The sequence below is a fragment of the Meles meles genome, chromosome 18 (assembly GCF_922984935.1).
Source record: "Meles meles chromosome 18, mMelMel3.1 paternal haplotype, whole genome shotgun sequence".
Taxonomy (NCBI): Eukaryota; Metazoa; Chordata; class Mammalia; order Carnivora; family Mustelidae; genus Meles; species Meles meles.
In genome coordinates this window covers 2,775,677-2,791,068 of record NC_060083.1, presented here as the reverse complement: position 1 = coordinate 2,791,068, position 15,392 = coordinate 2,775,677, and the positions used below count along the sequence as shown (strand labels likewise).

The 15,392-nt window shown below is 40.3% G+C and overlaps 1 protein-coding gene across 9 annotated transcripts in view; it reads right to left on the bottom strand.

The window, feature by feature from the left end:
• The window catches only part of LOC123929579 (zinc finger protein 624), a 32,336-nt gene extending 17,237 nt beyond the window's left edge, over positions 1-15,099 (bottom strand). The window contains exons 1-4 of one of the 9 annotated variants that reach the window (XM_045985416.1): positions 13,749-15,096; positions 12,815-13,128; positions 8,886-8,974; positions 5,888-5,953 (exon numbers count right to left, since the gene is read on the bottom strand). In XM_045985416.1, coding sequence (XP_045841372.1) covers positions 5,888-5,953; positions 8,886-8,972 — 153 coding nt within the window. In that variant the 5' untranslated portion in view covers positions 8,973-8,974; positions 12,815-13,128; positions 13,749-15,096. The other 8 variants (XM_045985417.1, XM_045985414.1, XM_045985415.1 and 5 more) reach the window with 8 other exon arrangements.
• Positions 15,100-15,392: the final 293 nt, after the last annotated feature.

The following is a 15,392-nucleotide window of genomic DNA, read 5'->3' as shown; positions in this document are numbered from 1 at the left end:
ACACTCATGCACTGTTGGTGGGAATGAATCCTGGTGCAGCCACTGTGGAAAACAGTATGGAGCTTCCTCAAAAGGTGAAAAATAGAACTACCCTATGATCCAGGAATTGTATTTCTAGTTATATATCTAAAAATATGAAAACACTAATTCGGAAAGATATATGCACCCCTATGATTACTGCAGCATTATTTACAATAGGCAAATTACAGAAGCAACCCACGTTGTCCATCGATAGATGAATAAAGAAGATGTGATATACATGTGTGTATACATAATGGAATATTATTCATCCACCAAAAGTGAAACCTTGCCACTTGCAACAACATAGGTGGATCTAGAGAGTATAATCCTAAGTGAAATAAGTCAGTCAGAGAAGGACAAATATCCTATGATTTCACTCATATGTGGAATTTAAGAAACAAAACAAATAATTAAAGGAAAACAAAGAGAGAGAGAGACAAAACAAGAAACAGATTCTTAACTATAGAGAACAAACTGATGGTTACCAGGGGTGAGCTGGGTGGGGAGATGAAGGAAATCGGTGATGGGGATTAAGAGTACACTTATCACGATAAATACTGAGTAATGTACAGAATTGCTGAATTACTATATTGTACACCTGAAACTAATACACTGTATGTAACTATACTGGAATTAAAATTAAAAATTAATACAAAACAAATTTATACCTTAAGGAACTAGAAAAGGAATAACTAGAAAAGAAACTAAAAACTTTTTTAAAGAAGAAGAAAATAATGAATATTAAAATGGAGATAGGGGCGCCTGGGTGGCTCAGTGGGTTAAAACCTCTGCCTTCGGCTCAGGTCATGATTCCAGCGTCCTGGGATTGAGCCCCGCATCGGGCTCTCTGCTCAGCGGGGAGCCTGCTTCCTCCTTCCTCTCTGCCTGCCTCTCTGCCTACTTGTTATCTCTCTCTGTCAAATAAGTAAATAAAATCTTTTAAAAAATAAAATAAAATGGAGATAAACAAGATAGAGAATTAAAAAAGAGAGAAAATCAACAAATGCAGAAGTTGGTTCTTTGAAAAGATTACAAACCCTCAGCTAGACAAAGAGAGAAGATTCAAACTGCTAAAATCAGGAATGAAAAAGGAGACATTACTACTGACCTTACAGAAATAAAAAGGATTACAAGAGAATACTAGGAACAACTGTATGCCAACAATTTAGAAAACCTAGATAATATGGGCAGATTCCTAGAAAGACACAAACTACCAAAACTGACTCAAGATGACATAGGAAATACAAATAGGTCTATAATAATTAAACTTCCCACAATAAAAGCCCAGGTTCAAGTGGCTTCCTGAATTCCCACAAACATTTCAAGAAGAATTAAAACCAATCTTTCACTAACTCTTCCAAAAAATAGAAGGAAATAATCATCAACTCATTCTATGAGGTCAGTGTTAGATAGATGTAAAATTTAAGGAAGAACCAGGCAGAATTAATTCAGTCTGATTCAGTTTGAATCCTGCAACAAAGAAAACACAATATATGCCACAGCCAAATGCGATTTACCCCAGGAATACAAAATTCATTTAATATCTTAAAATCAACCAACATAACATATCATATTAGCAGAATAAAAAACAAAACGCACACAACTATCTTAACAGACTCAAAAAATTACGTGACAGAACCCAACAAACCATAAATAGAAGCAAGCTTCATCAACGTGAAAAAGACCATCTACAAAAGCACGAATCTAACATCATACTTCGGTGAATGGCCATATGCATTCCCCCTGTGATCACAAATCTCACAAGGATGTCCTCTCTCCTCACTTCTATTCAACACTGGACTGTAAGTTTTAGCAAGAAAAACTAGAGAAGAAAAAGAAATAGAAGGTATCCAGACTCGAAAGGAAAAAGTAAATTTCTATTTGGAAATGACATAATCTCTACATACAGATGATATTATCTCACATACAGAAAACCCTAAGGAGTCCACACTCATGCACATGCACATGCAAACAAACAAAAACTCTTTTACAATGAAAAAAACTAGTTCAGCAAGGTTCAGGACACAAGATCAATATACATAAGTCAACTGTTTCTATACATTACCATTGAACATTGCAAACAAGAAATTAAGAAAAAAATCCATTTAGCAAAAGGAATAAAACACTTAGGAATGAATTTAACAAAAGATGTGCAAGACTCATACATTAAAAATGACAAAATATCACTACAAGAGACTGAAGGACACTTAAATAAATGAGAGGACATTCCATAATTCTTCCTACTAGAAAACGTAGTATTAACACAGGAATATTTCCCAAATTGATCAACAGTTTCAACACAAGCCCTAAGAAAAGACTATCTGCCTTTTTTGTAGCTATGGAAATGTTAGAAAGTATCATTGAAATACTGGTTCTACTCAAATTAAAATTAAAACCAGGGCACCTAGGTGGCTCAGTCAGTTAAATCTTTGACTTGATCTCAGCTTAGGTCTTCATCTCAGGGTTTTCAGTTCAAGCCCCAAATTGGGCTCCATGGTAGGCGTGAAGCCTACTTAAAAAAATTAAACAAAACTAAGCTCAGCACTTATAAACAGGATGCAGAATTTAAGAAAGAGCCAGACAGAATTAACCTTCTCCCAAGGACTCCCTGTCAGAACAAAAATAAACCACATGAATTACTCACCATGTCAAAAATAATGGTATTTTCCGACAGTTCATGATTCAAAGTCGGAAACTATTAATATTTTCACCTTAAAAATTTTTAAGTCTAAGTTGTCAACGTTAAAGGACAAATTTAAGAAGGATTGGCCCAGTATTAAATTTCAGAAAGACTATATAAAAATTATGTGTAAGAGTCTCAGAATGTATGTTGTCACGAAAGCAAAAGAAAAGCCCAGTTTCACATAAAATATTCTTGGAATAAAACCAAATTCCAAAGTGTAATTTTAAAACTTAAAAACATAATTCTGGAAGAAAAAAAAAGGAGCTGAACTTCAACATATTCTTTTTTTTAAACCATAATTATCTACAAGAGAGGAAGTAAGAATATAAACGGGGAAAAGACAGTCTCTTCAACAAAGGGGTGTTGGGAAAGCTTGACAGCTACATGCAAAAGAATGAAACTGGACCACCTTCTTATGCCCCACACAAAAATAAAGCAACAACGAATTAAAGACCTAAATATAAGACCTGAAACCATAAAACATCTAAAAGAAAACAAGGACAGAAAATTCTTGGACACTGACCTTAGCAACAGTTTTCTGGATCTGTCTCCTCAGGCAAGGGAAACAAAAGCAAAAGTAAACAACTGCGACTATATCAAACTTAAAAGCTTTTGCATAGCGGAAGAAACCACCAACACAAAAATGGGAGAAGGTATTTGCAAACCATACATCTGATAAGGAGTTTATATCCAAACTATAAAAAATGCACACAACTCAGCAAAAACCCCAAGTAACCCAATTAAAATTGGGCAGGGGACCTGAACAGATATATTCCCAAAGAGGACATATATAGAGATGGCCAACAGACACATGAAAGGATGCTTAACATCATTAATTACCAAAGAAATGCAAATCAAAACCACAATAAGAAAATACAGCTGTCAGAATAGCTAAAATAAAAAAGACAAGAAATAACAGGAATTGGCAAGGGTGTGGAGAAAAGGGGCCGCTTGGGCACTGTTGGCAGGGATCAAGCAGGTACAGCAGCTATGGAAATAGTATGGAGGTTCCTCAAAAAAATTAAAAATCGGATGACCATATATGATCCAGTAATTCCACTGCTACTTACCCGAAGAAAATGAAAACACTAATTCAAAAAGATATATGCACCCTTATGATTATTGTAGCATTATTTCCAATAGCTAAGATATAGAAGCAATCCAAGTGTCTACCAAAAGATGAACAGATTCGGACGTCTGGGTGGCTCAGTCGGTTAAGCGGCTGCCTTTGGCTCAGGTCATGATCCCAGCCTCCTGGAATCGAGTCCCACGTCGAGCTCCTTGCTCTGCTGGGAGCCTGCTCTGCCTCTGTCTGCCACTCTGCCTGCCTGTACTCTCTTGTCTCTCTGACAAATAAATAAATAAAATCTTTTTTTTTTTTAAAAAAAAAAGGGAAGAATGGATAAAGATGTGAGATATGTATACGATTCAGCCATAAAAAGGAAAAAAATTTTGTCATTTGTCGTTAACACTGATGGACCTAGAGGGTAATATGCTAAGTGAAATGAATCAAGGACAAACTCCGTATGACTACACTTACATGTGAAATCTAAAAAAAACAAAATAAAATGAACAAACAAAAAACAGAAGCAAGCTCCAAAATATAGAGAACAAACCGGTGGTTCCTAGGACGGGAGGGTAATGAGTGAAAGAGGTGAAGGGGATTAGGAGGTACAAACTTCCAGTTATGAAACAAATAAGTCACAGAGAAGAAAAGGACAGTAGAGAGCACAGTTAATAATACTGTAACAGCTTTTTATGGTAACAGATGGTAACTATAGCTACTGTGGTGAGCACTTTGTAATGTACAGAGTTGTCCAATCACTTTGCTAGACGCCTGAAACTAACAAACTTTGTACAAAACTATACTTTAACAAAAAAAATTTTTTTTAATTCTTTTTTTTGCGTTTTTAAAGATTATTTATTTATTTATTTATTTGAGAGACAGAGATCACAAGTAGGCAGAGAGGCAGACAGAGAGAGAGAGGAAGGGAAGCAGGCTCCCCGCTGAGCAGAGAGCTGGATGCGGGGCTCAATCCCAGGACCCCTGGGATCATGACCTGAGCCGAAGGCAGAGGCTTTAACCCACTGAGCCACCCAGGCGCCCCTAAAAAGTATCATCAACAGAAGGCCAAGAAACGGGGCGCCTGGGTGGCTCAGTCAGTTAAGCGTCTGTCTTTGGCTGGGGTCATGATCCCAGCGCCCTGGGATGGAGCCCCATGTGGGCTTCCTGCTCGGCAGGGAGCCTGCTTCTCCCTCTCCAGCTCCACTGTGCTTCTGTTCCCTCTCTCGCTATCTGTCACAAATAAATAAAAATCTTTCAAAAAAAAAAAAAAAAAAACCAGAGCCCTAGGTTTATGTAAGTCTTTAATGAGACATCAGCCGCTTGACAAAGCTGATTCAAAGCAGACACAAAAACAGGTGTCTACTGATAGCAGAAAAAAGAATATGCCAGAATAAGACATGTCTAATATGACACTGAAAGGGAATACATTTATTTTTTGCCTTATTTCTTATTTCTAAGTTTTAGGTAATTTTTCTTACATAGTTCATAAATTTCTGACTTTGATATTTTTTCGAAAAGTCAGGTTGATTCTGTACTCACAAGTAAGAAAGTAAGCTTAAATGATAATGAAATAAAAAAATCTAAACTAATTTAAACACATCTTAAGAATGTTTCCACTCACATTGATGCAACCTTGGTATTTCTTTTTCATTTTTCTTTATTTGAGAGAGACAGAGTGTGAGACAGAGCAGGGGAGAGGGGCAGAGGGAGAAGGAGAAACAGACTCCCGGCTGAGCGGGGAGCCAGATTCCAGCTCCATCCCAACACCCTGGGATCTCGACCTGGGCCAAAGGCAGACGCTTAACTCACCGATCCACCCAGGAGCCCATTCTTGGAATCTTTAATGATACTGAGTCTCACAATGCAAATCGAGAATCAGAGAACGTCATAAAGGATACTTCATCAACTAGCAATGACAATGTGACCATCTGCCACATGAGGGCTGCCACCACTGAGAGAAATGAAACCTGCCAAATGGATGGGACCAGCCCTAGGGTTACTACACTTATCAAGCAAGACGGTGTTCACTGTAAACTTGCAATGAACGAGGAACATTACGAACCAGGGGCAGTAAAAGGGACCCTTCTCCATCCCCTTACATACATGTTAAGTATTACCTTTACCAGCTCTGGCTCTTCTGGCTGAAGGTGAAGATCGTTATCTGCCTGGGAATCTTCAGGATTCTGAGGGGATATAGGATAAGATCTTTCAGTGACAGGCGGCCTATGACCGATAGCAGAGCCTCAACAACATCTGTCCACAGTGGGCATGGCATATACAGGATAATCTCTTTTATTGTTTTATTTAGGGCTGAAATTAATATCCTGGAGTAACATCCAATTATAATTTTCTTTGACCTTGTTTAAGACAAGGACAAACATAACACTGAGACAGTGGGGCGCCTGGACGGCTCAGAGGGTTAAGCCTCTGCCTTTGGCTCAGGTCATGATCTTGGGGTCCTGGGATGGAGCCCCACATTGGGCTCTCTGCTCCGCAGGGAGCCTGCTTCCCCCTCTCTCTCTGTCTGCCTCTCTGCCTACTTGTGATCTCCGTCTGTCAAATAAATAAATAAAATCTTAAAAAAAAAAAAAAAAGACTGAGACAGATATAACTGCACATTTTCTAAAGCAGGCTTCCAACAAAGAACCTATCACAACAAAAGTTAATTTATAAAAAGAGGCCTTCAGATGCCACACAATTTTAGATGTAGGGTTGAAATGTATTTCTCAGAAACGATCTCTCTCACTCAAGAAAAGTAGTCAAGGGCGCCTGGGTGGCTCAGTGGGTTAAGCCGCTGCCTTCGGCTCAGGTCATGATCTCAGGGTCCTGGGATCGAGTCCCGCATCAGGCTCTCTGCTCAGCAGGGAGCCTGCTTCCCTCTCTCTCTCTCTGCCTGCCTCTCTGCCTACTTGTGATCTCTCTCTCTCTCAAATAAATAAACAAAAAATCTTTAAAAAAAAAAAAAAAAAAAAAAAAAGAAAAGTAGTCAAAACCTGCCAACATGATGTATTTTTCACAGCTGAAAATCATTACAGTGTTGTGGGGGGGTCCAGGGGACCATATCATATTTCAGGGATTTCTCACTATATTGTTTTCTTCCAAACCTTATAAACTGTATCCCCATGAGGGCGTGATTTTATAGATGAAATGGTCTTTTATTGTATCTTTCCATTAGCACTTAACAATTTTAGGTTTTATGTGTGCATTTTAAAAACTATGGGTAACATAACCATCTAAAGTCCATTGCGAAAAAATGTTATCTTTCTCCTCTCCCAAGTTCTTATCTAAAAAATATCAATATTTAGCTTCCAGAAAATGTGAACATCAACATCTGATAATTAGGGATGGGTTTGACCACGTCAATACTAGACGAATGCTTTGGATCTACTGATCAAATGCAATATTTTGGTTTTTATTTATCTTTTCTCTCTCTTTTCAAAAGAAGGCTCCATGTGGAGGACCTGAACGCAGGATCTGAACCCAAGACCCTAAGATCAAGATCTGAGCTGAGATCAAGAGTCAAACACTCAGGGCACCTGAGTGGCACAGTTGGTTAAGCCTCTGCCTTCAGCTCAGGTCATGATCCCAGGACCCTAGGATCCCACCCCGCATCGGGTTCCCTGCTCAGCTGGAAGCCTGCTTCCCCCTCTCCCTCTGCCTGCTGCTCCTCCTGCTTGTGCTTTCTCCCTCTGTCTGTCAAATAAATAAATAAATAAAATCTTACCAAAAAAAAAAAATCAGATGTTCAGCCAACTGAACCACTCAGGCGGCCCTCATTTATCTTTCAAGGGTATGTTTTAAGGACTATTTTCACTGTACATCCCAACTACGAAGAATAAAAGATCACCACTGCAGGTTACTGCGGATTATTACTAGAACAAATTATATTTGTTGGTATCATCCTTCTTCGGGATCTCCTATTTCAGAAAGTCATGCTACAATATAGCTTTTATCACATTAACACCTATCTCAAACACATTCACACACACGTACATACGTACACTTAAATGTCTTCAGGGAAACATTAAAAGATTCAGCTTTAATATCTAATTCCCAGGCTTGTTTTTCATAACTTTCCCACTGGAATCACTAGCTCACTGCACTGTTCTCTGCCGCAGAGCCTTGCCCTTGAACTCCCTTCTCACCTAAAGTACCTTCACAAACACTTTAAGACAATTTAAGTCATTGGATCATTGTCGGGGTACCACCTTAAGTCTCGCTGCCCTCATGAGCTTTTTCATAGACCAATTTTGCCCATACTCATGTCCCATTTCTTTTCTTTTTTTTTTCTTTTAAGATTTTATTTATTTATTTACCTGTGAGAGAGAGAGGGAGAGAGAGAGACCGAGCACAAGCAGGCAGACGGGGAGAGAGAAGCAGGCTCCTATGCGGGACTCAATCCCAGGACCCTGGGATCACGACCGGAGCCAAAGGCACCAGCCTAACTGACTGTGCCATTCAGGGGTCCCCATTTCTTTTCTTTCATAGCAATCATCTCTTTATCATATGGCTAAGCAACTACCATCCACCTAAATAAATTATGGAACTATTTCTTTTGGATGCCTTACTCAATGAGACTGTAAGTTCCCTACAGCCAAGCACTGTGTCTTAAACATTTTCTTTCTCTCCATGTCATCTATGAAGCTCGATCACTTCATAATGGGTAGAAAAGAGATCACTGAGAGTGGGCACAAGGGGACTGGTCCCTCTCAATTAAGAGGGTGTGTGGGTGTGTCGGTGTGTGTACATATTTTTCCAAATTTTCCTAAACAAAATTTCCAATTTAAAATATTCCATTCTTCTATCCCATAAATAACTGAAATTTCCTGGGAACTATACAAATTGAACATCACAAGTACATTTCCTAGACTCTCTATCAAAACTAGCAAAAGTATTTTTTGAAAGCTCATGTGCCTTGATAATTGGTTCAATATGTATAATGAATCTTTTTATAGAGTCCAAGCTTACTATGATGAACTCAATTTCCATGGGTGAAACAATTTGATTCAGTTACCAGAAGGGATGTGGGTAAGGTAGAGAAGTCACAGACTTCAGGAAAACCGACATGCTCTCAACCCAAGAGGCAGGTCAGGACCCGAAGAAACCCCAACTTACCAGAGGTCCAACTGAAAAAAACACAGCAGCCATAATCTCTTCCTCTGTGTTCCCCTCTCTGGCAAGAGTGGAGTCCTGCAGAGGCATACCTAGACAGAGAAATAAGCCATGAAAACCCACCCGGCCTTGGAAATCGTAGACTTACCCAGCTGGAATCCTGACATTACAAGAAAGCAATGACTTCCCTAAAGCAATGACTTCCCTAAAGAACACAAGATTAACCCTCCAAACTCAGTGAGAAAAAGTGATCCTTGATCCTGGAGATCGTGTCATTTTAATGCCATTAAATGTAGTCATGGCTAGCAGGCCAGACATTGTACAAGGTTCTTTTAATCTGAACTTCACATCAATCCCATGGGAATTATATTCCCTTCCCACTGATCAGGAAAATGAAGCTTAGAGAAATAATACTATTTATCCAAGGCAATGCATGACCCCAAATCAGTCTAATTCCAATGCTCACAACTTTTCCATTAAATCAACTTGCTACGTGATGTGGAAGAAAACAATTTAATCTTTCTTTGCCACAATCACCTGTTCATCTAAACATGAAACATTCCATGAATCTCTTCTTCCTGTCTTTCATGTGATGATCAATTTGCTAACATTTTCAGAGATTTCAGCTACAACTTCCAAACTTAAAAGAAGCCCTGATATGTTTCTCTCAATCTCATATTCAAACAGATCTTTACCTAGTCATTCCGTACCAGGCAAACCCAAGTAAGAAGGAAGCAGGGGGAAAAAAGAAAAAAAGAATACGACCCAGCTAATGCTGAGTTTGGCTGCAAAACAAGAGTCTGCAAACTCTTACAAAACTGTTTGAAATATTTGTAAACATTCTCCTAATTAAAGGGCAAAGTTTCAGGATGATGCTGCAAGACATAGAAAAGGGCAGTGGTGCGGTAAGAATTAAGCTTCCCAGATTTCGTGAAATTCTTTTTAATGACAGTTTCCTAGGAAGTCTGATGCTCTCACCAAGCAGTAGGGTTTGCAGGGCCCAAAGGAATCTATGCAGGATCACGCTGAGTCTTTCCCTGCTTTACATAGTCCATTTGCCTCCATTATGAATTCATATCCAAGACCTTTGTATTCAAAAGCCTAGTCCAAAGAACAGCAGAACAAATATTAGTGGAGAGCTTGTGAAAATGCAAAATTTGAGGTCCAACTCCAGAACCGACGGAATCCAGAATCAGCTTTTTAATAAGATCCCTAGCTGACTCATGGGCACACATCAAAGTTTAAGACGATATGGATCTATACAGATCATGCCAACAAATGGACAACCTAGAAGAAATGAGTAAAGTCCTAAAACATACAATCTACCAAGACTGAATCACGAAGAAAGAGAAAATCCGACAGACTGAATACTAGTAAGGAGATTGAATCAATAACAAAAAGTCGTTCAAAAAACAAAGTCCAGAACTAGGTAGTTTCACTGGTGAATTCCACCAAACATTTAAGACAAATTAGTAGCAATCCTTCTCAAACTCTTCCAAAGAACACAGAGGAAGGAATACTTTCAAACTCACTTTACAAGGCCAGAATTATCGTGAAACCAAAACCAGGCAAAGACACCACAAGAAAAGAAAATTAGATGTCAATAACCCTCTTGAATATAGATGCAAAATACCTCAACAAAATACTAGCAAACTGAATTCAACAATACATCAAAAGGACCACACACAATGACCAAGTGGGATTTATTCCAGGGATCCAAGAATGGTTCAACATCTGCAAGTCAATCAATGTGATGTACACCACATTAACAAAATGAAGAGTAAAAATGATATGATCATCTCAAGAGACGCAGAAAAAGCGTTTGCCAAAATTCAGCATCCATTTAGGATAAAAACTCTCAATAAAGGCCATGTATGACAAGACCACAGCTAACATACTCAGCGGTAAAATGATAAAGCTTAGAACAAGACCAGGATGCCCATTCTCATCACTTACATTCAGCATAATAGTGGAAGTCCTAGCCACAGCAATTTGGCAAGAAAAAGAAATCAAAACTATACAGACTGGAAAAGAACCGTTACTTTTCGCAGATGACATAATGTTATATATAGAAACCCCTAAAGACTCTGCCAAAAACCTGTTAGAATAAACAAAAAACGGTGAGGATACAAATCAACTTACAAAAATCAGTTGTGTTTCTATACACTAATAATAAACTGTAAGAAAGAGAAATTAAGAAAATAATCCCACTTCGAATTGCATCAAAAAGAAAAAAATACCTAGGGATAAATTTAACCAAGGGGCTGAAAGACCTGTGCATTGAAACCAGAAGATATTAAATGGAAAGATATTCTGTGCTCAAGGATTAGAAGAATCAATATTGTTAAAATATCCATACTACCCAAAGCAATTTATTGGTTTAATACAATCCCTATCAAGTACCAACAACATTTTTCACAAAACTAGAACAAAGCATACTAAATTTCCTCCAAAAATTAAAAATAGTACTACACTTTCCAGCAATTCCACTTCTGGGCATTTACCTGATGGAAACATAAACCCTACCTCAAAAAGATATCCACACTCATATGTTCACTGTAGCATTAATTACAACAGTCACGAAATGGAAGTGTTTGTTGACAGATGAATAGATAATATAATACCCTCAGAGGAATATTATGCAGCCATAAAAGAGAAGGAAATCTTGCCATTTGTGAAAACGTGGATGGACCATGAGGGCATGATGCTAGGTGAAACAAGTCAGACAGATGTAGACAGCTCTCACCTCGCTGCTCTGTGGAATCGAAAACAACAAACAAATCAACCCCCTACCCCAAACTTGACCTCACAGATACAGAGAACAGATTGCCAGAGATGATTGCCAGAGGCGGGGGTGAGCAGTGGACGAGATGGGCAAAGGTGGTCAAAAGCGATAAACTTCTAGTTATAAAATAAGTCCTGGAGATGTAATGTACAGAATGGTGACTATAGTTAATTATACTGTATTATATATGTTAAGTTGATAAGGATAAATCCTAAAAATTCTCATCACAAGAAAAAAACCTGTAACTATATATGATGATGGATATTAACTAGATTTGTAATGATCACATTGCTATCTATATCTGTATCTATAACGATTATTTTATATACCTGAAACTAGGATAATATTTATGTCAATTATGTTGCAATTAAAAAATGAAGTACTAAGTATCTCTGTAGATGAAAAAAAGCAAGCAAGCTCTCATTATAAACACGCATACATACACTAAAATAAACCATCAGGGGCGCCTGGGTGGCTCAGTGGGTTAAAGCCTCTGCCTTTCGCTCAGGTCATGATCCCAGGGTCCTGGTATCGAGTCCCGCATGGGGCTCTCTGCTTGGCAGGGAGCCTGCTTCCTCCTCTCTCTCTGCCTGCCTCTCTCCCTACTTGTGATCTCTGTCTGTCAAATACATAAATAAGATCTTTTTTTTTTTTTTAATCTTAAAAAAAGGGCGCCTGGGTGGCTCAGTGGTTTAGGCCGCTGCCTTTGGCTCAGGTCATGATCTCAGGGTCCTGGGATCGAGTCCCGCATCCGGCTCTCTGCTCGGCAGGGAGCCTGCTTCCCTCTCACTCTCTCTGCCTGCCTCTCTGCCTACTTGTGATCTCTGTCAAATAAATAAAATCTTAAAAAAAAAAAAAACTTAAAAAAAAAAAAGAATGACTGAGTCATCATTGCTTTTTAAATCTGTAAGGATTAATAAACTCCCCCTTGGCAATATGCCAGATAGATAATGCTACCGAAATATGTTTAATACCAAACTGTGCCATAAACATCTTTTAAAGTTTTAAATCAGAATAACTAATGCTACTTAAAATTCAATAAACTCAGCTTGATCTCAGTTATGTAAAAATAATGCACAGAGACAAAGATAGCAAGTAAATAAGCTAAAAATGCACTGGGACCCGAGCGCTGGCCCGAGGCGCTCACCTTCCGTTTTTCTTCAATTTCCACGTAGACAATGGGGAGGAGTTTGGTGTAGGTTCTAACCCCGGTTTGGCTCCTGTGGAGACACGCCACAAGCAAACCACCTGAGCTCGAGCAAATCCTGGGAGCAGCTGCTCCTTTCACCTCCGACATTACACAGGAGACGTCCCGGCCGATACTTCGTTCACCACCGTCATTTCCGAGATATTGTTTCTGGAGATTGCGGCTTCACCCAAGCCCTGTCTACCCAAGCACTGCGGAAGTATCAGGGACTTGAGAAACTTCCCGCGCTGTGGCTCCGAAGCAGCTTTGTTATTCTAAAATAACGAAGGGGGCCGTATTCTCCGTGAGAACTTCAGCGCCTGGGACCGGGGCAGCATTTCCCAACCAAAGCAATGGTGCCGTCACCACGTCAGGGAGAGACAAGGGACTTAAAGTGATGATGTGAAATGCCATAAAATGAGGCAGGACAAACTGCCCCGGGCACCGAAGGACAGGAGTTCGTCCTCCTGTCAGGTCACCAGGTGTGAAACCGTCCGCCCCGCCGCTTCAGAAGCCCAGGAAGCCTCTCCTTCCTCCCGCCTCGCCCCTTCCCCGAAGAGCGCATCCGGGTCCCCCTCCTCCCTCCGTCAAAGGCGCGGGACTGGGAAGAGGCGGCCGCGGGGATCGCACCACGCAAGCCGGACCCCGCGCCCGACGCTTCCCGACCCCCGAGCCGCGCCCACCGCCGAGGGCTCCGCCGGCTCCCGAGCCAGGCCAGCGGGAGACCGAGCCGAAAGCCAGGCAGGAGGCCCAGCCCCAGTCGCCGCTCGGGTGGGCGTGTCGGCTCAGGGACCAGGACTCTGGAGGGTCGGCCACGCCCCGGGCGCCGCCGGGAGCCAAGCGCCGAGGGAGGGGCGGCGGAGAACCGGAGCCAGGCGCCGGGGGCAACAAGTACCTGGCCGCCGAACTGAGGACAACTGCGGGAACTCCCAGAGCGGGGCGGGAACGCTTCCATCAATGGCGCCCGCTTGGCGGGGCCGGCCTCCAGGCAAGCCACTGCGCCTGCGCAGCCGGCCTCCCGAACTACAGCGCCCAGAATCCTCAGCGCGGAGCGGGTTTTTTTGTGTGTGTTTTTTTCCCCGCCCCCCATTTTTCTTTTCCTTCTTCTACTCTTTTGTCTGCGTTTAAGAGGGAATTGGATGTGTTCATCGACCGTTTGGGTGACCTAAAAAATCTATTCAAATTGAACAAACTTGTATTGAGAGGCCATAACCATGTGTCAAGCATTAGCACGAGCGAGGCAAAAGATGACATCACCCCTTGACTCTGAACGTTTCAGGGTGACTAAAGAAATTAAGTCAATGATAGAAGATACAGGCCTTCTGTAAATTAGCTAAAACTTCGGATGCCAGTAGAGTTGGTAAGTGCGTGTGCGCACTGTCGCTTGTCTTTCTTGAATTAAAAATCGGTAATGCTTTCATTATAATTTCTGGCTTTTTGATCTAGAGCTTCCTCAACTCATCCAAATTAAAAAAGAATATTTATATTATTTATAGTAACATTTTATCTTATTATTCATATTGATTTTTATTATTATATATTATATATGATAAAGCATGCATTTCTTTGCCTCTGTTCGTGGTTTAATGCCCAAAGGCCATATTTTCCATAGTGAAACAGGCTCCATAAAGTCTCTAGGGCAGTTTCCTTCAGTGAAACCATTTCCTCCCTAACCCAGTCCTACTCCGTGTGCCTTGGATTGATTGCATGCTGCTGTGATTGTGTATGGGGCCCACACAGGGTGAGCATATGGGGAGCATATGACATGTGGGGATCTGCAGGGAAATAGCTCAGTGAAGCTGAACGTTGTAGAACTGGGATCTCAAAAAGCCAGTGGATACCTTTGGAGAAAGTATGACATGTGACACTGGAACTATGAAAGGAAATATTAGAAGTGGGAAATCAAGCTATTGGAGATAAGAAGTATATCTGAAATGAAAAAAGAAAAAAAAACAGTAGATTATGAGCTGATTAGACACTGCAAAAGGAAAGAATCATGAATTCAAAGTCACAGAAATAGAAACTGTCCAAAATGAAACACGGGAAAAACTAGAGCATCGGTGAGTTATGGTACAACATGAAGTAGCCTAACTGTGTGTAATTAGAATGGTAGAAGGAGGGAGAGAGATAGGAAGTAGAAAAATATTTGAAGAAATAAGTAAATACTGTCAAAATTCGATGAAAACTATGAACCCACAGATCCAAGCAGCTCAGTGAAATTCAAAGAAAACACATGAAGAAAATCACACCAAGGCACAGCATAATCAAATTGCTACAAACCAGTAATAAAGGAAAATCTTAGAAAAACAAAGATATGTGTTTACTGAGTTCAAAGATAATTACTTTTCATTGGGAGGGGGGGTGGAGCAAAGCAAGCCAGAGGACAAGGGAGTGCTTTTAAAGTACCGAAAGGGGGGAAAAACCTGTCAGCCCAGAAATTTATACCCATCAAAATATTGTCATAAATGAAGGTAAACTGATAGTGACATGAGATGGAATAGGAACACTTCTCTATGTATCTCCCATTAATTACAGCTAA